Consider the following 23,022-nt stretch of genomic DNA (forward strand, 5'->3'; position numbering starts at 1 on the left):
ACCAGAGTCTGCTTCTGTTAGAAGAACGGACTCCACGTTCACCAAATTTAAATTCCAGACCTGCTGTAAATTTCTGTCAAATCTGATACGGATTTTGGATGAGACGAAATGATGTGCATATGTGCATGTTTTTATTATTATTATTATTATTATTTGTATAAATGTGTGTTTACCTGAAGAATAAGATTTATCACACAGTGCAAGTTATGCCTCTGTGGTCTTTCCTCCTGCCCCTGCCCCCAATCTTTCTTTCTCTCCCCCTCTCACAGAAACCGGGGATGGATCTAGCAGACACTTACATAACATTTGTTCGTCAGAACCAAGATATACTTCGCGATAAGGTCAATGAAGAAATGTACATAGAAAAACTGTTTGATGTAAGTATAAGTAGCTGTCTGAATCCCAAGTGATCTGTCTGAATATTACAAGCTTCTCTTTTGGGCTGCAATTGCAGAGCAAGATGCTTGTTTTTTTTTGTTATTGCCGTGCTGACAAACCGGCCTTAACTATTCCATACCCAAGAGGCATACTGGTTGACAAATAAGTTAATATAAAGATACTAGGGCTATGCTGTCATTGTAACTTCACCCTTTTTTTTTTAAGAGCTGCCACAAAGTAGAGGGTCTTGGGAACTCTGAAATATTGCTTTTCCTGATGGTGATGATGGGATGTTATGTTTTGGTGAATCGTCTCTGCACTCTGATCTTAAATAGATGAAATTATCACAGTGGTTCACATAGCTGGTTGCTATATCCTATGCTGGTCCAAGCAGGGCAAATCCATTCTGCTTTTCTCTCTATCAACTGTCAGTAGTCCCCTTCTAATAGTACGTGGCCAGATGTCCAGTATGTGGGGCTTTAGATGAAATATCTTTCCAATCTCTCCCAAACCGTGTGCTTTGCACAAGCTCATTGTGTATGTTTATTCAGAGCCCCTTTGCCCCCCCCATCTTCATCTGACAAACTGCCCCCAGATTGACTTGCAAATAGAATTAAGACGGTCCCTGCCCTCAGGCTCACAGTCTAAAAACCACAACACATAAGGAAATGGGACGAGGATGTGGGAAACTAATGCATGAGCTAGTTCTTAGTTCTTGCAATGGCTGGCTGGAATGGCAACATTTCATGAAGAAGAAGAAGAAGAAGAAGAAGAAGAAGAAGAAGAAGAAGAAGAGAAAGAAGTTGCTGGTGACTCAGCAGAGCCAACAGATTCTTCCTGTCCCTTTGCTGTAGTCTGAGAGTTTGGCCACAACTAGATAACAGTTGAGGGACGCGGGTGGTGCTGTGGGTTAAACCACAGAGCCTAGGACTTGCTGATCAGAAAGTCGGTGGTTCAAATCCCTTCAACGGGGTGAGCTCCCATTGCTTGGTCCCTGCTCCTGCCAACCTAGCAGTTCAAAAGCACGTCAAAGTGCAAATAGATAAATACGGTAGATACTGCTCTGGCGGGAAGGTAAACCACATTTCCGTGCGCTGCTCTGGTTCACAGCAGCTTAGTCATGCTGGCCACATGACCCGGAAGCTGTACGCCGGCTCCCTCGGCTAATAAAGCGAGATGAGCGCCACAACCCCAGAGTCAGCCACGACTGGACCTAATGGTCAGGGGTCCCTTTACCTTTACCTAGATAACAGTTGAGAGAGGAACCTCACTCACACTTCAGACTTGCAATTTGTATTTCCATGGGTGGGTGTCCCTCCTGGATGTCACGAGCGCTCACACGAAGATAAAACTCCCAAGTGTGAGTCCACCTTTCACTCTCAACATTCTCTGCCTTGTTCTCCATCCCTCCTGCTCTGTCTTTGCATTGTCGTCCTCCTAATGCAAAGTGGCCACAGACACACTTTCAGTGCAGAGCTCTGTAAACTGCCCTGTGATTTTCAGATGAAAGTCAGTATGCAAATTTTTTAAAAGCATAAATAACTGAGCAGGCTTTTGGACGATCTAAACATATACACATGCACTGGTCTGTACGGACTGTTCTTCTGAGTGATCTATTTCCTCTGGGTGTTGCAAACTTCAGCCCCTCGACTCTCCTCATGGAGAGCTGTGATTCCGATTTTTTTAAAAATTAGTTTTTATTACAGTTTTTTGGGGGGTTACAAAACAGATAAACAGGGAAAGGTATCATCTGTTATTTACACTTTGAAGTGATGGAGTCTTTTTCACAGTGAGAGACACTTTGGTCATAGACATCTTTCAGCTGAGGGAAAAAAGGATAGAAAGATGTTATTTTGCTCTGTTGCCTAGTGTTAGCATCGGGGTTTGTGTCAGCATCATGTGGGTAGCTCCTTTATTTTTATATATATTTATATTGATATTGCAAGAGATTGGGGGTCCAGAGCTTGGTTGGTTGTGTTCAGTTGATTGCAGTATGGCTTGTTTGCAGGGGGGGGAGCTAGGTTGTTGGGTCAGGTTAGCTAGATTGGTTTGTGTGCTGTTGGGGGGGATAGGTTGTCTTGCAGTGCTGTGTATGTGATAAAGAGGAACCATATTGAGATGAAGGCTTGTCTGTGTGCTAGTCTAAGTTTGTTGGTTAACTTCTCTATAGGTGTCAGGCTTCAGGGAATCCGCTTCATCCCCTGTGGCAGTAAATAAAAAGATCAAACGAAAGGAATGTCTTACCAGTTAGATTCTTTAATAATCACAGTGAGAGATAAAAGAACACGTCTACCTAGAAATGGTGGTGCTCCCAGTTAAGGCTCACTCCCCCACTCCGTCCCCATTAATCTACATCACTCCTACATCTTGTAACCTGATCTTGTACCCTCTGTGCTTTCTGTTATAACACATTCTGAGCTCTTCATGTCTTTGGAGAATGGGGGGTGAATGCTGTCCAGAAATTGTGAATCTGTTAACTCTCTCTCTTCTAGTGTTTCTTCTGCTAGCTGTTCCCTATCCAGCATTCCCCAGCTTCTGCCTTCTGAACTATGTCCCTCTGCAAACCACTGTTCCAAATCTATACTGCCTTCCTGCTCCTGAGAAGATTCAGGATCGGGGGGGGGGGGGCTCCCACCATTCTTCCTCAGTGCAAACCTCCTCAGCATGGTCCCTGACAATAGGGCAGTTTCCCATACATTTTTGTACCAGTGGTCTATTTTCACTCCACGAAATCTCCAGAATAACAAAACAGGCAATAGAAGCAACTCCAGAACTAGCCCTATTAAATATACTCCAGGGCAGCAACATACACACACGACAAGGAACTCATAAGTCACTTGCTCTCAGCAGCTAGAAATATCACGATCCCATTTTATGTGTATTTAGAGCACTGAGGGCATCAGTCTAGATAAGCCCAGACTCCTCTAGCAACCTCCCCTAAGACTGTTGGAGAAGTCTACCTTCCTTCAGCAGTTCACTACGGTCAGTTCCTGCCCTGGGTCTGAATTCGCCTTACCATTTGCCACGGCGGTGCATCTTTATTTATGTTCCATCTCCACGGCATTTTAGAAAGCTTTTCTGGCAGTTTCGTTTAATTATGCAAGTTGCCGCAAATGTTTTCACAACAGCGATTCACAGCCTTTGCGGTGACACTTCGCTTGCGGTAGTTTGTGGAAGGTCTCGCTTCGCAAGACTCTCGTGTCGCCGTTCGTCGTCTGTTAGCTTGACTGCTCGAAAGGAGCTTGACTTTAGCACTCAGTCCCTTTCCTTACAGACACTTCTAAGCGGTTGTAAAATTATTTTTGAAAAGTATCATCTGTTTTAATAAGCTAAGTGTTAGTATGTGTGAAAGAACGGTTTATTTATTTATTTGCGAAAGCTACGATGCCTTGCAGAGGTAAAAAGGGAGGAGGGGAACAACTCCATCCATCCAGCTGGCATTTTTACAAAGTACCAGAGACATATTAGCAACTTCTGCATCAGTTTGGTGTTGCAGCGGGATCTGCAAGCATATGCTTCATTTCTTAGGCTTTCTGCCTGTTTGCACTGTGATTTCTCTTTCTCCAAATGTTTAAAACTTAGATAGGAACCTTGATAGAGATTTCAGTGGGCGGTGGGCCAGATCCATAGCACTTGCTCCTGCGACGTAATGAGCACACAGTCCTGATTCTGTGCTAAAATGTATTTTTTAAAAAAGACAACAACCAGGCTTTCAACATGGCACCCAGTAGTTGGGAAAGTTAAGCTGCTGCTGTTTTTCTGTACAGTACACATCTAATAATTCACTGGATCATCCCCAATGCTTCAACAAAGATTTTGGGCTCTGCCATCACAGAGCTCAATCAAGTCCGCAGACTAGGAAGACTTGGATTTCTTCCATTTTTTAACCATTCTCCTTCAGTTGATGAGGGGGAGGATGCATCTAAAAACGATCAGAGCGATGTGGATAAATTATTTTAGGTAGTTTGCAAGGGGGGACGTAGATCGGATTTATGGTTGTCCTTTCATTCTACAAATCGTCTCTCTGGTGGTCTTTGCTCTCCTTCAGCTTTCCTAGGGTGTCCAAGCTTCCAGAAAACCCCATGATGCCCTCAGCTGGACTTTCCTGAAATCACAGGGAGCTGGGGAGGCTGTCTACCATGCTGCTCATGGTTGTTGGGGTTTTTTGAGTGAATTATTTTTCCTTGCCAAAGAAATCGGTGTACGAAGTTTTGTGGGGGTTTTTTAAGGCAAAGGAAAGGTTTTCCTTAAAGAAAACCAGCAAGGACATTGATCTCGGCTCCCTCTCCAACTTCCCATGCTTAAATAGAAGCCCAGGAGAAGGCACCAGGAGTTAACTTCTCTCATGGGGCCTTTTCAGATCAGGAAATGTATGTAGGCAAGAAAGGGAAATAAAAACACACACATCATTGTGGTCCACCTTGCGACTACAAGGTAAAGTCAGCCCCGCAACACTGAAATCAGAAAGGCATTCCAAATGAGTCTGTAAAAACAGGCACATCTTTTTCAGGAGACAGAAGATGAACTGAGGGACACAATCTGCTTATTTCTTTCTTTTCCATGCCTATTTTTTATTTTGAATGTTAGCATCTCATAACCTCATTTGTGCACAATCGTGCACTTGCTCAAATCAATAAGCAAGGCCTCATGAAAAGTTTTTGAAGAAATGGTTTGACTGGATAAGCTGAATATGACAAGAGAAACAGAAAGCACTGCGCTTCGATATAATAAGATTGGTTGTTGGGCTTCCTCAGCGTTTGTTATACCGTACCTTTTCTGGAATCAACATCTGTGACTTTTATTTGTGTTGGCAACCAAGGAGTATTGCTCTATGACCAGAAAAAAGTTGCAAGTATGCCTGTTGAGTTAACATTGAAGTGAATGGGTTTGTTCCAAAATAAGTGCAAGTTCAGTTCCTGTTGTTTTTTTCTACAAATAGCCTCTATACCTAATAACAGGCTTCTATGAAGTATATATGTTAGGTAATAAAGTAGCACTTAATACTATCTAAGTCACTGGCCTATAGGGTTGCCATATGACTGGAATTTACATAGACATATCCAGAATACTGCAGCCGCGAGCAGCATCCAGGTGGAGTGTATAGGAAAATCCGGACGTATGGCAGCCCATGTCGGCAGTGTCGTTTTTGCTGATATTCCTCAGAAATAGCTCAAAAACGTCCAATTTATTTTCTGTCCAGATTTTTACTTTTTGAAATATGGCAACCCTACTGGCCTAGGCTGCCCATAATGATAAACCATTGTTTAGTACTTTATGGGAAAGAATCTTTACCTCTTTCCCTACACCCTCCTCTGGTGAACAGAGAGCTTTTGCTTCGATATTTATTTTATTTTGTTCAATCAAGCCAGGATCAAACTGTTCAGGGCCCGCCAAGGCTCATGTCTTGCAGCACTAAACCATGGTCTAGCGTTACATGTCAAACAGACCATTGACTAAATTGACTTGCACGCCAAAGTTATTAGGACAAGTCCCTAATGTGGTGCCTGCTTGTGGCATGGGTTGCCCACTCCTGAAGCAGTCTAGCTTTCATGAATGAGTCACTGCAATCATATAGAACTTCTACCGTAAGTCAGACAAACATAGGGCTTTCCAGTAGATGGAGTTTACATGTTCAGCAGTGAGATGCCATGGTGGAAGCTAGGATTTGGGAGGGAATAGGAAAACATAGATCAGGTAGCAGTCTTTGTGCTGGACCACAGCATCTGGTGGTGATTCTTACCTGGGACTTGCAAGCTGCTAGCATCATCCTGTATGGGTCTGGATCTCTGAATGTGCCCAGCAAAGACCATGCCTATTAACTGCGCTTACTGAGCAGCAAGAGAACTCACAGGAAGAAGGAGCACGCTGTTCTCTTCCCTCCTTCTCCCCCTTAACTAACCCTCTCACCCGGTGGTCACGGAGATTTTGGCCATTCAATAATCATGGCCCAATGGGAAAACTTATGGAAGATCAATTGGAAATTCACAAATAGTTATACGATTAGAGAGAACTTTCAAAAAATGCAACACCAATCCTCTGCACAGGGAAGAGCTGGTTTGTAGCCCAACTCCCATGAGCTCATGGTGAGGAAAAAACAGGTTTTAGGCTTTTCTTTATTGGGGTCAGGCATTAAAGGGCAACTCATCTTTACCTGGGCGTTTAAATGGGGTGGGAAGGAGGAGAACCACGCTCTGTTCACGCCTGGCTACAAGCGAGATTATGTTGGACTTCCCTCCCAAAGGAGCTGAGGCAAGTGCCATCCTTGATGGGCTTTAGGTGGGCAGTGAAAGCATATTTATTCCATGTGGCTTCTAATCTACGGCTGTTTTAACTGTGTCCTTTTGGTCTTGTATCCAATGTGGTGCTAAGTCAGCATCCCATCAGCACAATAATTCCTGCTTGCACAACAAGACTTCACCCCCTCTCCTCCCACACCCCAAACCCTCCAAAACTCTGCTCTGGGTGGTTGGGAGAAACCCCAGGACAGCATAGCTGTCAAGTGTCCCTTATTTGAAGGGACAGTCCCTTATTCCAGCACCATGTCCCGCTGCTGTCCCTTATTGATGGATGTCCCTTAAATGATGTCCCTTAAATTTCAAAGGAAGCAGCTCCTCTCCCTCTCTCCCTGCTGGCCAGGGAGGAGGGAGGCTCCAACTGTGTTGCTTGGCTGTGTTGCTCACCCAATAAGAAGTCTAAGAACGACTGGGGGGTGGAGCTTGCATGCCTTGTGTGTGACTAGTTAATGCAAGCTGAGGGGGGTTTTGAATGTTGGACGCCATTTTGTTGCACGTGCTGCTGCAAACTTTGCAGTGCAAAGCCAGGCCGGGGAGCCATCTTAAGTTGAGGCTGCATAGGCCTTGTGGTGCATGTGATTCAGATTCTATTCAGTTGAACCTCTAGTTACAAAGTTGGTTGGACAGTGTTCTCGAGGCTACCAGCATGAGTTTGACCAGACTGCAGGAGGACAGGGAGACTGGAGTGCCTGGAACAGGTGAGGCTGCAGGTCCCTTATTTTGGCTGCTGGTCCCTTATTTTCAAATCTGTAAGTTGACAGCTATGCAGGACAGATGCTGGAGTCCTGTGTCAGGGAGAAGGGGGTAGGAATCCCACTGCACCAGCAGGAATCCTTATGCTTACTTAGCACTGCACTGGATGCAAGCCTCCGGTTTAAAGTTTCTAGTTTTAACTATAACTTTGGTTACTTGGTTGTGTTTTGGCTTGGGGGTTTTACGTGATCTACTTCAGGAGCCCACGTTAGGGGTGAAAAGTGGCCTAAAAAGTAAACATTTGAGTTGCCGTATATCACCTGGTTCCAAAACCGTACTCTCTAAAATCCATAGAACTGGGCTAAGAAATTGCTATGGATCTGTTGCATCGCACTGGAGGACTCAGTCCCCCGTGCTTTTTAAAAGGGCTTTTGTTGTAGCTATTGGCAAACCAACACCTCCAATTGTGAAAGCCGTGTCGATGTGCTTCAGCTGTCTCTACAACACACACTGTGACAGCAGTTTTTATCTTGCCACTTTCTCCTCCACAATAACAGCGGTAAGAGCTCTCTCACAAAGCTCACCCTAGTTGGTTAAACACAGATTCACATTCCTGTGTGAAATATTAACAATGCGCCACCATCTCTACCTGTTCCAGCGGAGTTTTAATTGGCATTAGGCTTAGTAAATGAGATGCTAAAGTAACCGACTTAAAAAATAAAATTAGCTGGTGTTAACCTGGTCATGTGGCAAAGGTGAATGTTGCTCATTAAAAAATGTTATTTCTGTGGTAAACATGCTTTCTGATCCACATATATGCTTCTTTCCCTGAAATAATAATGCTTCTTCACATTTCTTTGGGTTACATATCAGTTTGACATATTGTCATTTGCGAAATAAATATGAAGATAATGTCTGTTATGAAAAGGAGAGAAGGTGTCAAGTAAAGTAGAAGAATGCTATTTCTTGCAAGTCTTGGGTGCTCTACTTTTTTTTTAAAGGGATCTCTGTGGACCCACCAGATGTGCGTTTAATTTACAAAAATGAAAGTGCAGTTTCAGGCTCTTGGAATAGTTAAGGCATCGCTAATTAATGTCACACGATCCTGAGTATATATTCTTGGTTAGTGGTGCTGGATCAGACCCAAGCCCACCAAGTCATGGAATCATAGAATTGTAGAGTTGGAAAGTATCCTGAGGGTTACTTAATGTGACCCCCTGGAATGCAGGAATCTCAGCTAAATTATACATGACAGGCATCCCCCTTATGCACAATAGACTCGTGTGTGACCATGTATATGCACGGCATCGGGAAATAAACTCTAACCAGAAATGGTGTGAGAGAGAGCTGGAAAGTCCTCATGGCTTGCAAGGAGACCCTCACCAGAGCCCCAAGAGGAAGTCAGTGAGCCAAAAGTCAAGAAGAAAATGATGCATGGGAACATTCTTCTTATGGCTGGTCCAATAGGAAATGACTGTTGACCTGCCAGTGGACTGTTGGCTGCCTTCTGTCGATCTCCAATTGATTGGACAGAAATGATGCTGGCAATATTATGTAGGTTTTGAAACCACCTTAGTCAAGAAGAGCAACTTACCCAATGGCCGTGGGCTTTGCTTCTCGGCCTCTTCCTTTTTGCACTTTTTCAGCTTGCAAAATGAAACTTATTTTGAATATCAGTTGCATCAAAAGATATTGAAACCAAGTTGGTGGATGTACTGCATGTATTCTGTGGTTGTTCATCCTAACCATAGAAAACATGGATTCACCATTCCCGGATATCACAAAATGGACTTAGAATGTATGGGTTGGAAGTATAATAGATAGATTCCAATGAGAGAGAGAGATATGAAATAATTACAGTGTAATAACTGAGCACAAGTTGTCCCTTTCTTTCTGCCCAAGCTTTCAAATGTGGCCAATGGAGTTTTCTTCCATTTGGAGGGTCAATCTACACTACTAACTTTGTCCTGATTAAACAGCTGTTTTGCAAAAGCTTAGTGTGATCATGGCTTCATTTTTTCCAGTAGTTGCAATCACAGAAATTGCTGCTGGCTCTCCACATGTTCACTCTAGCTGGTCTCCATGTGATCAGACATATGAATACGTAGAAAAATCCAACCGTTCGAATCGGCTCTTAGTTTAAATGCACCCCTGTAACACATTTGGTCGGAAACTTTGTCGCTAAGCTATGTACGTCTTTTGAGTACCTCCAGTGATTCCCTCCTCCATAGCCCATTTCCATGTATAACCCACCCTATCTCTAGGGATTGGAGTAGTTAACAATATGCCCAATTAAAATGTGAAATACCATATGCCCAGAATAGATTAAAGGAACTCTGCAGCTGTTGAACCTCAGGCCTTACCACTCACTTGAAAACCAAAAAGAATTGTCGTATTTCTGGGAAATATTCTTGGCTTGGTGGAGTTTCCAAAAGACAGGGGCTCCGATGTCAAGGGCCAGCCACTATAACACTTCTCTCGATGCCCTTGCCTTGCTGTTCCAACTTTGAATCTGCACATCTGAGTGCCAAGATGTTAGTAGCTTGTGGGAGCGAGACCAGTGCAGCCTTCCCAAAAGATCTTGTTCAAATGTTGGCCAAGGGGGGTTGGGGTAGCTACACCATTTCAGCAACTTGAAAGCTGCCCCTGAAAATGGTCCTTTCCCTTCTTCTTCTTCTTCTTCTTCTTCTTCTTCTTCTTCTTCTTCTTCTCCTCCTCCTCCTCCTCCTCCTCCTCCTCCTTTAATCAGTTTCGGTCAGTTCACTTCTGGGTGCTGGGTGAAAATGAGAGGTGATTTCTCTGCTACCAATATATTATTGGCATTGAATGCTAAATCTCTGCCTAAGTACATGTCTCATGTTGCACATAAGGAAGGAGTTGGTAAGAACGTTCTCTGTGACCTAGAGTTTAAGCTGGCAGAATCCATTGACTCTGAAGGACTGGAGCGACCAATGCATATAATCTGCTATTTTTGTTGTTTTTTACTTTCTCTGACCTTTGTTTTGTAGTACAAGTAATGCTTTCATGTCGAAGGCAGTCGTATGTGAACGGCACTCTTGACTTGGTCATAACCATTCTTGATGTGCATTTTAATGTTTATTTTTTTGCATCCAATGAAACAGATGGTTCCGTGATTTGGGGGTATAACAACAATCTGAATTGAATGCTAATAACATTTACCACATTTCAGCATTTTCCCGTCAAAGGAAGGCACAGGCGAATGCAGGCTCTGTGATACACAAGAGGCTGCTTGGTGGAACAGGGTTTCTTTTTCTGAAGTTTGCGGTGTTGTAATGGAGATCTGTGAGCATTTGTTCTCAGTCTTAAGTAACTAATACTATATGCATTACTTCTGCATTCTGCCCTTTTTTGAAGGAACTTGCTGGTTGGCCACATGGCAGCCTATAAGAGCCCACCCAAGACTGAGCTTTGTACATATGGAGATTTATTACATTGAATGGTAACATCCTGCCACTGTAGCCTGGACTCTCATAACTTATCTATGTCATGTTTGAATGTTATTTTGCCATCAATATTTTTGATACTGCTGTGGTTTCAATAGCACTTTTCTGTCCTGTTGAAGTCTGTTTTAACTCTGTCCTAATAATTCACACTTGGAGGGACGCGGGTGGCACTGTGGGTTAAACCACAGAGCCTAGGACTTGCCGATCGGAAGGTTGGCGGTTCGAATCCCCATGACGGGGTGAGCTCCCGTTGCTCGATCCCTGCTCCTGCCAACCTAGCAGTTCAAAAGCACGTCAAAGTGCAAGTAGATAAATAGCTACCGCTCCGACGGGAAGGTAAATGGCGTTTCCGTGCACTGCTCTGGTTCGCCAGAAATGACTTAGTCATGCTGGCCACATGACCCGGAGGCTGTACGCCGGCTCCCTCGGCCAATAAAGCGAGATGAGCGCTGCAACCCCAGAGTCGGCCACGACTGGACCTAATGGTCAGGGGTCCCTTTACCTTTACCTTTAATAATTCACACTTAGTATTCATTGCCATAATTGTGTGTGTGTGTGTTTTCTCCTGCTCTTTCAAGATACAAACTTCAGCTTTCAAAACAGCTCGTTCTCAGATTACAACCTTGTCAAGTGAGTTTCAGCGCATCATCTTCCGTTTTGCCATGTTAAATTATCGTTTGCAAGTTTGGGGCTTTGACACTCTCTCTTTCTTTTTTTAAAGCAAGCTCTTCTTTTGATCTCAATTCTATGCCAGAACATCTCCTGCAAGTTGAGACTGGGCCAGTGAGCTCTTAAAAGTCCTCTTCTTGAATCGAAAGCCTGCATGAGAATGAAAATCGGGGGAAATTTGAGAGAAGCGTGACTAAGGGAGCCTCACGAGACAATGCATTGTAGCTTGTTGAGCTGCGTATTTCTTTGATAAGTCAAAATAATCTTTGAGAAATATGTGGACTTCTGCTATCGGGTTTCGAGAAGCTCAGAAAGAACACAACCGTCACTTGGCACAAAGCCAGAAAGAGACATTTTTGCCTGATGCACCTGGGCATATGCAGCAGATCTGGTAGAATCAGCTAATTAACAACACCGGCTTAAACAGGCACCTCATCTGGCAATGTAGTTAGTTGCCTGATGGTGCTCAGCAGGACCTGGTAGTGCTTTTTTATTTCTCTATCCTAATGGTCTGCTGCCCACCTAATTTCGCCTTATTGTCAAGCCACTACTTACCGCAGCTTGAGGCCCTCCCAGGAGGCTAAATTATTATCAAAGGATTAGGGAGATGTAGCCTTGCAGCTCTGACATTTCTGATTACTTGTCTATGCCAGAACACTAATTAGCTGTGACTAATTAAGAAAAATGTCCCTGCCATAGAAAACCATTTAAAAGAACCGAGAAGTAGAAAAACAATTCCAGAGCGGAGCACTGCTCAGATTTTGCTGATGCTCTCTACATTTCTAGTGAGCTTTAAACTCACCTTTAATTGTGCCTTTTCTCCCTTTTTTTGTTTTGTCCCGCTTGGGTAACAAAAAGCCCCTTCATATAAGAATCGATCAGAGGTTTTCTCCGTCGTTGGGGGTGGGGAAATAATTGCCTCCTTTTCAACGTTCTTTTGTAGCATCAGGTTTCCCCCCATACGGCATGAAAGAGCAAATCTTGTAAATTTCCAAACACGTTAACAGGCTGTTGTGGGAGAAGGTGCCTCGCACGCAAACGTGCATGTGCACAGATGCACACACACACACACACAAAGTGCAATCCACCGAGCGCTGCTGAGAACAGCCACCTTTCATCTCAGTGGGGTTTGGATTGGTCCCTCACAAGCCTTATTAAAATAAGTGGAGGTTGTGCAACCACAGGGCTTGATGAATTGCTCTCTCGGTCAATCACCTTTGAAATGTCCTTAAAAACCATCAAAATATTTCAAGTAAGGGCTAATAAAGACTTCCTATCTCCCCGAGAATATTCACTGCCTGCCTTTCAACAAATGGAACCCGTCAAAATAAAATGGAATGATAATAATAATAATAATAATAATAATAATAATAATAATAATAATACAAAACAACAACAACAACAACAACAACAACAACAACAACAACAACAATAATAATAATAATATACCACTGTTCATCTGAAGATCCCAGGACGGTTCACAACAAAAAAATACAAAATGAGAACACAAGATACATTATAAAAACAGGAACAAAAACAAACTGATATCCCTTAATAGTGCCTACTGAGAATAGTGGACCAACTCTTTATTTTATGCTGACACCATCATAGGAAACATATCCAACTTAACTCTTGGACCGGGTGGTCCTGGTGAACCCTGAAAGGTAGGAGAGAGGGAAATACTGCATAATAATAATAGTAATAGTAGTAGTAGTAATTACTATTATTATTATTCGTTATTTATTTATATGCCACCCCTCTGACTAGGGTGCCCCAGCCACTCTGGGCTGCTCCCAACAAAAGAATAGTAAAAACACAATCCTATAATACTGGTTCATACACTTACGCAGTTATGTACACTTTAAAATAATTCCTTGTTATAGTCAACTTTGCCATAATAGTTTGTGTCCTGTCCTCCGAAGGGAAGTGGTTTGTGTTTAGAAGGCTTGTGATAGTTCAGGCCAAGTTGATTCTATAAAGTCTCCCCCCAAAATTGCCTATGTGGGAAAGAAGAACAGTCCAGTGAGGACTAAGCATACTCTAGTCTCAGGCTGCCAACTGAATATTGTGGGTGGGAGAGAAAGTAAACTGAGGGAATGGACTGGAATTTCCTGAAAAGAAGGCATCGTTCACCCACTGAACCCTTAGAAGGAACATTCTGCATTTCGATGTTCTGTTTCTGGCTTCCACTTGTTCTGTTTTATGAAATACTGAATTGCCTCAGCAGCTGAACACAGCTCTCAGCCTACAGTGCTGCTTAAGTCTGTTTATACTGCTTAAACTTCACTTGCTCAGTTTTTCAACATTCATCTCATAAGAGATTGCCCTTAGTAAAGGTAAAGGTACCCCTGCCCGTATGGGCCAGTCTTGACAGACTCTAGGGTTGTGCGCTCATCTCACTCTAGAGGCCGGGAGCCAGCGCTGTCCGCAGACACTTCCAGGCCACGTGGCCAGCGTGACTAAGCTGCTCTGGCGAACCGGCACCAGAGCAGCACACGGAACGCCGTTTACCTTCCCACTATAAAGCGGTACCTATTTATCTACTTGCACTTAAGAGTGCTTTCGAACTGCTAGGTGGGCAGGAGCTGGGACCGAACGACGGGAGCTCACCCCGCCGCGGGGACTCGAACCACCGACCATGCGATCGGCAAGTCCTATGCGCTGAGGTTTTACCCACAGCGCCACCCGCTGTGGGTAAAAGAGATTGCCCTTACTTTCCGCATTTATGCCATTTCTCTCCCCCTTAATTTAAGGTGGTTTCAGGAGATTGGGAGTATGGCCAATAGCTTGACAATGTAAACATTGTTTAGATTTTTAATGCCTTTGATTTGGAACCGCCAAGGTAGTTTTTCATTTTGCTGCCCGGCCAGAATTGGTTATGCATTTATGTATTTCCATTTATTTACTTAACTCGTTTCTATTCTATTGCACCCTTTAGCCATGATGGCTCCCAGAATGGCTTTAAAAAGTCAGTACCAAGACAGTTCCTGTCCTCAGTCTTACAGTCTAAGACAGCTGTCAGAAAACCTTTTCAGCCACTGTCCCTCAGCCGGACTATATTTTGAGGGGGGTGGAAATGAATGAATTCCTATGCCCCACAAATAAGCCGGAGATGCATTTTAAATAAAAGCACACATTCTACTCATGTAAAAACACCAGGCAGGCCCCACAAATAAGCCAGAGATGCATTTTAAATAAAAGGACACATTTCTACTCATGTAAAAACACGCTGACCATCCACAGGCCAGATTTAGAAGGAGCGTTTCCACCTCCATCGTTCTGCCCGGACACTGAGGTCCAGTGCCGAGGGCCTTCCGGCGGTTCCCACGCTACAAGAAGCCAAGTTACAGGGAACAAGGCAGAGGGCCTTCTTGGTAGTGGCACCCGCCCTGTGGAATGCCCTCCCACCAGATGTCAAAGAGAAAAATAACTACCAAACTTTTAGACATCTGAAGGCAGCCCTGTTTAGGGAAGCTTATAGTGTTTAATAGGTTATTGTATTTTAGTGTTCTGTTGGAAGCCGCCCAGAGTGGCTGGGGAAACCCAGCCAGATGGGCGGGGTATAAATAATAAATTGTTGCTGTTGTTAGAAGACGATTGGGCCAGATCTGGCCCTTGGGCCTTAGTTTGCCTACCCATGGTCTAAGACATGACAAACAAGGAAGAAGGAATAGGAGGGAGGAGAGAAAAGCAAACTCACCCAGACGTACTTAAAGTCGCTATAATGTAGTTACACAGTTTGGTCTGTGCAGATTCTCAGTGCCCTGTTGGGGTCCAAATGTGGGTTAACTAGTCCAGATGTAGTTCTCTCCCCCCCCCCCCCCCCGTCTCTTTGTTCTTCCTTGTACCACTGTGGTGACACAGTTCTCAGGCCAAGAACCCACAAAGATGATTTTCTCTGAGCAAACACACATCCCACACTGAGTCATGATTCAATCAGCAGGTTGCACCTTTAGAATGAATCCTGCCACTTCCTCTTCACAAGCCTAATCATGTCATTGGCCCGACATCTTCAAACGTCCCTAGTTCTGAGAAACAATGATCCTCCAAACAGCAGAAAAGTCTATATGTTGTATCCTGATAAAGAATTGCTAAGGTGTGTGTTTTTTACGTGAAGAGCTCCTGTCCAGTAAAATGACATTTCCCCCATGAGTCCTGTGCATTTTACAAAGATCGTTCAAAAACGGCATTGTAACTGTAACACAGAGTAGTATTTTAAAATCCATGAAACATGATTATTTCTATCAGCAATTTTCAGATTGAATATATTCATTTTGATTTGAAATCGATTTTTGAAACAAAATGTCATTTTAAAGACTTTGTTGTTTTTTTTAAGCTTTGATTAGACATGTCTGTTTTATAGTCTGTGCATGTGGCAACAGTAATTAAAATGCCTTCCGTAATATTTCACAATCCAAGAATGCTTTACAGCTATTTCTGTAACATTGCAAAACATCTGCATTCTATAGCGATATTGTGAAGTATCAGAATATTGTAGTATATTTATACTGCATCAAAATAGGGTTTGAGCATCACAGATTTCAGTGCAGTTAGTTGGACACAAATTTTAAACAAACCTACATTTATTTAAGTGACCCTCAAGTACAGCCAAAAATGTTGATTTAAAGCACCCTGTAATTGCTGGTGAGGGGCTTCATAAATCTCTGTCTTAGAATTAAATAAACAGCCCACATGTCATTAGGAACAAGCAGGAAAAAAGTGGGTAATTCACAATTATACAGAACTTTTATCAAGGGGGATTTTTAAAATGGTATTTCACCTTACTCAGATCAATGGGATATATCCAGCCGTAATAGCTCTGAAACTGTAGGTGAATCAGTTGGAGAGTGTTAACTGGGACTGCTGCCTCCTCGTTCCGTGCAGTCAGGAAAAATCAATAGGATCTCTACCATTTGGATTGTCTCAGGTCATATTTTTTTTCCACCATGAAGTGCCAAGCGCAGGCACCATTGAGGGTTTATTGATTTCTGCATGTACTGTAAATATACACACATTTAATCAGCAGGAGAAGCTCACAGTTTCTAAAGACAAATATGTACTACTTTGCCGGTGTGCTGTTTGTATGTGTTACCTACCTCAAGAGAGAGAGAAGGGGGGAAAGCCTGCCAGTATTCATAGCAGCAGCTTTTTCTTTTCTGGAAGTCTTTGCGGAGAAACATAATAATTCTTACAGAGATTCCAGGGAGTGGTGGTGGATATAATCATAATTCTGTCTTAATAGCGAACTTGGGTGGGTGAATGCCAGCTGGAATGGACCCAAACTAAGGTCAATAAGAGACAAGAGAGAGGTTGTATGATCATGTGAACCCAGAGGTATGAAGAAGTAAAGATGTTTCTGGTGTTGATTTTTACAAAACAGAAAAGGGTATGTATATATATCAACAGACGCCGGAATGTCCCGCTTCTTCTTAGGACATCCCTATTTTCATGGGATAAATGTTGGAGAGTATGGAGTTATCCGACTCCCCAAGCCATCTGAAGGCAGCCCTGTATATTTTTAATGTTTAATGTTTTTATATATGTTGGAAGCCACCCAGAGTGGCTGGGGCAACCCAGTCAGATGGGCGGGGTATAGATAGTAAAATTGTTGTTGTTCTCCTATTTTCATTGGTGAAATGTTGGAGGGTATGTATCAATGAGCATTGAGCATGCCCGGTGTCCTCATGGAGCCATGGAATATTGACTGTCAGCAGAAAAGGAAAAACGTTCCCCTAGGAGAGGCTGGAAGGTGAATTCCTTACAGCCAGTGGCATAGCGTGGGTTGTCAGCACCCAGGGCAAGGCAAGTAATTTGCGCCCCCTAACCCGTGGATTTGCGCCCCCTAACCCTAACCCCCAGATGTTGCGCCCGGTGCGGCCGGTCCCCCCTGCACCCCCCACGCTATGCCACTGCTTACAGCTTATAGTATCCCAGAGCTTGAAGGCCTGGCTAGCTGGCTGGCATCCAGAAGGGGAGAACTCCTGTTCTGGAGGAAAAAGATGCACTGCACTGCAACACCGTGTTGCAGATCTAATGGAAAACAGTGGCAGAAGGGGCTGTCCCAGCATTAGGGTAGCCAGTGTAACTGAGCTCTTTCCATTCTTTCCAGCAAATGTTCGATTAGGAAATGTAATGCCATAAGCTTTTTTTAAAGAATAGCTTCCATAACTGTTACTGGCTTAGGGCGACAATTTATGCATCACCAAAAAAGAGAGAGCGCACATTTGCACAAAATTTGCAGGTGCTATTGCTATGCATTTAGACTTAGATACAATAACTGAAATGGAAACATGCACTGCTCCCAGGTGACCTGAGTGTGCTCAGACCTCTGCCCAGCGCCTACTGTTGGTGGGAAGGATCAAGGGCCACCACTCAAGTTCTGTATCTTTTCATATATATACACTCTCTCTCTCTCTCTCTCTCTCTCTCACACACACACACACACACACACACACACACAATTTGCATTTCAAATACAATTCAAAATTGTTACTTCTATTACTTTCAAAGATACAAACATTAGTGGATTTCCCTTCCTCTCCTTCCATGGCTCCTTTTATAATCTACTCCCTCCCACATCTTCTTAGTTTTCTAATCCTTTCTCTTTTGCTCTCCTTATCTCTTGTTCTTACTTACACTGCTGAAATTACTAACATCCTGCTAAGTTAATTGTCTGTTTATCATAGTTTTTCCATATAATCTATATACATATACAATGGTACCTCGGGTTACAGACGCTTCAGGTTACAGACTCCACTAACCCAGAAATAGTTAAGAACTTTGCTTCAGGATGAGAACAGAAATCATGTGGTGGCAGCGGGCGGCCGCAGGAGGCCCCATTAACTAAAGTGGTACCTCATGTTAAAAACAGTTTCAGGTTAAGAACGGACCTCCGGAACAAATTAAGTTCTTAACCGGAGGTACCACTGTATATTATCTAGTCCTCCTTAAACCATTTTTCATCCTGATGTCTTAGTCTACTGCTAATTCTGTATATTCCACCATTTTAAGGTGCCACGCTTCTTTCGTTGGTACTGCTTTAAAGTTCATTTTATATTACTTCCTAACAATCTTTAATTATGCTGCAAGATCACCACATGTGTAGGAATGACCCTTCATTTTTTTATATAAAAAAAGATGTTTATTAAAGTTTCAACATATAACAAAAGTAAGGAAAAAAAGAAAAAAGAAATACAGGGGGGGAAATGAAAATACAAGATAAAAACAATTAAAAAACAGATTAGTCTTTCCATGTCATATCTTTCATTTGCTTGTTTCTCCGACCTCCTCACACCTCCCTTTTTGTATTCCAGTTCAAATTAGTTAGTTCAGGAAATCCTTTCCCTCTTTGATTTTATCTTAATCTCTTCTTAAAATATAATAACTTTAAATTATCACCTGTTAATGATCCATTTTTACATATTCCTTTTAACATTGCTGCTAAAAACCACTTAACTTCAATCCAACATCTTTCTAACATTCATTAATTTTGCAGTATTTCTGTAAATAGTCTTTAAATTTCTTCCAATCTTCTTCCACCGACTCTTCTCCCTGGTCTCAGATTCTGCCAGTCATTTCCGCCAGTTCCATATAGTCCATCACCTTCATCTGCCATTCTTCCAGAGTGGGTAAATCTTGTGTCTTCCAATACTTGGCAATAAGTATTCTTGCTGCTGTTGTAGCATACATAAAGAAAGTTCTATCCTTCTTTAGCACCAATTGGCCAACCATGCCCAGGAGAAAGGCCTCTGGTTTCTTCAGAAAGGTATATTTAAATACCCTTTTCATTTCATTATAAATCATCTCCCAGAAAGCCTTAATCCTTGGGCACATCCACCAAAGGTGAAAGAATGTACCTTCAGTTTCTTTACATTTCCAACATTTATTATCGGGCAAATGATAGATTTTTGCAAGCTTGACTGGTGTCATGTACCACCTGTAAATCATCCTGAGTATTCCATTTCAACAGCAAGTTATACATCTTTGACAAAATCTTGGTTTTGGGTTCTAACAGTTCTGTTTCCAATTTTGATTTTTCCACCCGGAAGCCAATTTTCTTGTCCAAATTATATGCCTCCATTATCTGATAATAATGAAGCCAATCTCACACTTTATTTTTTAGTTTTTCAAAACTCTGCAATTTCAATCTCACTCCATCACAGGGATTTGAACCACCGACCTTCTGATCGGCAAGCCCAAGAGGCTCAGTGGTTTAAACCACAGCGCCACCCGCATCCCACCACAGCAGAAAATAATCTAGGCAAGAAGCCCAGGATACTTCTACGTATCCTGTAGTTCCAATAGCAGAGAGATATGTGCAAAAGGAACCTCATATATCGTGGCATGTGATTAAATGAGTTAATGCCATATCTTGCTTTTTCAGTTTGGACTAATTAGACCCATTTAAGATGGAAAGTGAATATTGAAATATCAGCTTAGTGTGGCAAGGCAGAAGCATTTCATCAGTTGAGTGTCTGCAGCAGTTTTATTCCCAGGCAAGGGATAAGTGATGGCTTCTTTAAAAGAAGATGAGACAAATTCATGAATGACACGGCTATCAATGGCTGCTAGCCATGCTGGTTGTGTTCTGCTTTCACTGTTGGACACAGAAATGCTTCTGAATGCTCCTTTCTGGAAACCACAGGAAGGGAGAGTGCTCTTGTGTTCAAATCCTGTCTGCGGGTTTTCCTCAGTTACATTTTGTTGTTGTTTAGTTGTTTAGTCGTGTCCAACTCTTCATGACCCCATGAACCAGAGCACGCCAGGCACTCCTGTCTTCCACTGCCTCCCGCAGTTTGGTCAAACTCATGCTGGTAGCTTCGAGAACACTGTCCAACCATCTCGTCCTCTGTCGTCCCCTTCTCCTTGTGCCCTCCATCTTTCCCAACATCAGGGTCTTTTCCAGGGAGTCTTCTCTTCTCATGAGGTGGCCAAAGTATTGGAGCCTCAGCTTCAGGATCTGTCCTTCCAGTGAGCACTCAGGGATGATTTCCTTCAGAATGGATAGGTTTGATCTTCTTGCAGTACATGGGACTCTCAAGAGTCTCCTCCAGCACCATAATTCAAAAGCATCAATTCTTCGGCGATCAGCCTTCTTTATGGTCCAGCTTTCACTTCCATACATCACTACTGGGAAAACCATAGCTTTTACTATACGGACCTTTGTTGGCAAGGTGATGTCTCTACTTTTTAAGATGCTGTCTATATATATATATACATTTGGATATTATTTTGAGTCTTTATACCAATTGCATTGGGACATCCAGTACATATTATACTTTTGTTGTATACGGGGCTGTATTTGTTTTGATTAGATTCTGTTCTCTTTATTCCTTCCTTGTTGGATACTGAGCTTGTGGGTTTTCCTCAGGCATCCAGTTAGCCGCTGTGAAAATGGGATGCTGAATTAGGTCGTCCATTGGCTTTATCCAGCAAGCTGTTCTTATGAGGAAGGAATAATCAACTTGTGACCCTGACTGAGCACTACTGATTGGACAGCAAAAGCCATCATTATGCTTTTGACACAATCACATCTGGGCCATTTTACAGCAAGCATCGGGCTGAACAGCTCAAATCAATGGCAACAGAGGAGGCCTGCAGGATGGGCCTGTAGTACAGATGTGTTGAACTCCCATCATCCTTGAGTCATTATTCTGGCTGGGACTGTTGGGAGTTGAAGTCCCATCTGGAGGGTCCCAAGTTTCCCACCCCAATTTCAAGGCGCTCCACCATTCTTGTATCCCACACTCTTCCCATTTTTCTCCATGGGGGGGAAATAAGAAAATTCCCCATTCTAGACAGTGAGCAGCATCCTAGATGCTTTTCTTCCCTAGTGAGGGGAAATCATATAAGGCTGTAACATCATCTTAGAATCCTCTTCTAGGATTGTTGTCAGAGTCTTTTCCCCTACAGTAGAAGATGATTGATCCTCCAAGCACCCAAATGTGATGGAAACGAACCAAGTGACTTTTAATATATAGAGTTAGATATTTAATTGCACTTAGTTAAGCTCTGTTTACTTACCCAAAGCCTCATAGTAGTACAGAACCAGTGTATTTAGGGAAGAAGAGTTCAACAGCTGTTGGAGTGGCTCTGTGCCCAAGGAGATTTGACTCCACTCCTTTTGTTTATGAAAAGGGGGGGGGGAATCTAAGTAGAGGAGGCTGCCTTTGAATATATTTCATATTGTCGCCTTCCACCTCTTGCGGAGCTGTGTTGATTGAAAATCTCACGTAACGTTAAGTGGGCGGTTGTCTGTCTGCATCGCAAAGCTACGGCTCGGTGCGGCGCAATATGGAAACTTTGCGGCATCTGCTCAAGGGAGCTGCAGAACTGGAACACGACAGGGCACTGAAGATCAGGTGCAAGGATTGGCGGAGAGGGAATTCCACGTGCCACTTCTGCAAGTCCCATAGTGCAAGAAGCATCTATGTTAGAACATAATATTTAAAAGTAGAAATAACATTGCAGGTGTCTAGGTCTGTGTTCCCCACCCCCTGTGCAGAGTTTTGATTCCGTTCTACGCCTACCATATGCATGGGAAGGCACAAGGGATAGGCAGGTCGTAAACAATGCCATTTAAAACTGCATCGGTTGGTAAACAGATTGTTTTGCGTTAATTCTGGTTTCAACATAATCCTTTAAATAAGGATTTGCGCCGATTCCATTTCCACAATGAAGCTTTATTTCTATTGCCAATTTGCTCCCGGGTTCAGTTCTGTGAATTTTGTTAATTCGCTAACATCTTGGGCCCAAGCTACCTTCAGCAACATCTGATCCTTTCTGCTCCACCTCAGTCTTTGAGATCCTCTGATGGGGCAATTTTTATGGCTCCTCACACCTCTACTAGAGACTGAGTCTTCAGTGTGGCAGTAGAGATTCGTCAGAAATCATCCTTGCCTTTTTTTTAGATGTCTCCTCAAAATGGCCTTATCCAGACAGACCTTAGCAATGGAATTGTCTTCTTATCAACCAGTATTTATTGATGTTCTCACCAAAGTTTTAATTTGTGCTTTCGCTCTTGCTGTAATTTAATCACGCCCGTTGTGATTTTGTGCAAGTGTGATTTATAAATATTTGAATGAATTGATGGGTGAAGTGGGGGTCATTGTCAGGACCCACTTCCCCTGGAACGCCATGCCCCTTGGTTTGGAGGGGGCTATATGGGGAGAAGGAGGTATTGTGAAATAATGGGTTGCAGCTCTGATCAAGCAACCCTTTGCATCAGAGTACAGCACAAGGGTATCTGAATGAGGTTTAGCTCTGACACAGAAGTATACAGAGTGGAGCTCCTCCTCCTAAGGAGCTTTGCTTTTGGCTGAATGTGTTTTTTCCTAAAAAGCATGCCCGTTTGTTGGTAGGCTGCCAGTTGCCCGTTTTCTTCCTAAAGCAAAGGGAGATAGCTGGGGAATGTTTTGAATGGGCTGCGAAACCAAAGCTCCCCATGCAACTCCCCTGAAAAGAGCTGTCAGCATCGTTTGGCTTCAAGGCGAAAACTCTCTCTCTTGCCCACACACCAATAGCTG

The 23,022-nt window shown here is 43.1% G+C and overlaps 1 protein-coding gene across 13 annotated transcripts in view; it reads left to right on the forward strand.

Annotated features, from left to right (window-relative positions):
* The window catches only part of CADPS2 (calcium dependent secretion activator 2), a 367,142-nt gene that overhangs the window by 330,034 nt on the left and 14,086 nt on the right, over window positions 1–23,022 (forward strand). For all 13 annotated transcript variants that reach the window (XM_082239470.1, XM_082239476.1, XM_082239475.1 and 10 more), the window contains one exon: window positions 270–377. In XM_082239470.1, coding sequence (XP_082095596.1) covers window positions 270–377 — 108 coding nt within the window. The remainder of the gene's footprint in view (window positions 1–269; window positions 378–23,022) is intronic.

Source organism: Podarcis vaucheri (genome assembly GCF_965113315.1).
Source record: "Podarcis vaucheri genome assembly, chromosome: 10".
Taxonomy (NCBI): domain Eukaryota; kingdom Metazoa; phylum Chordata; class Lepidosauria; order Squamata; family Lacertidae; genus Podarcis; species Podarcis vaucheri.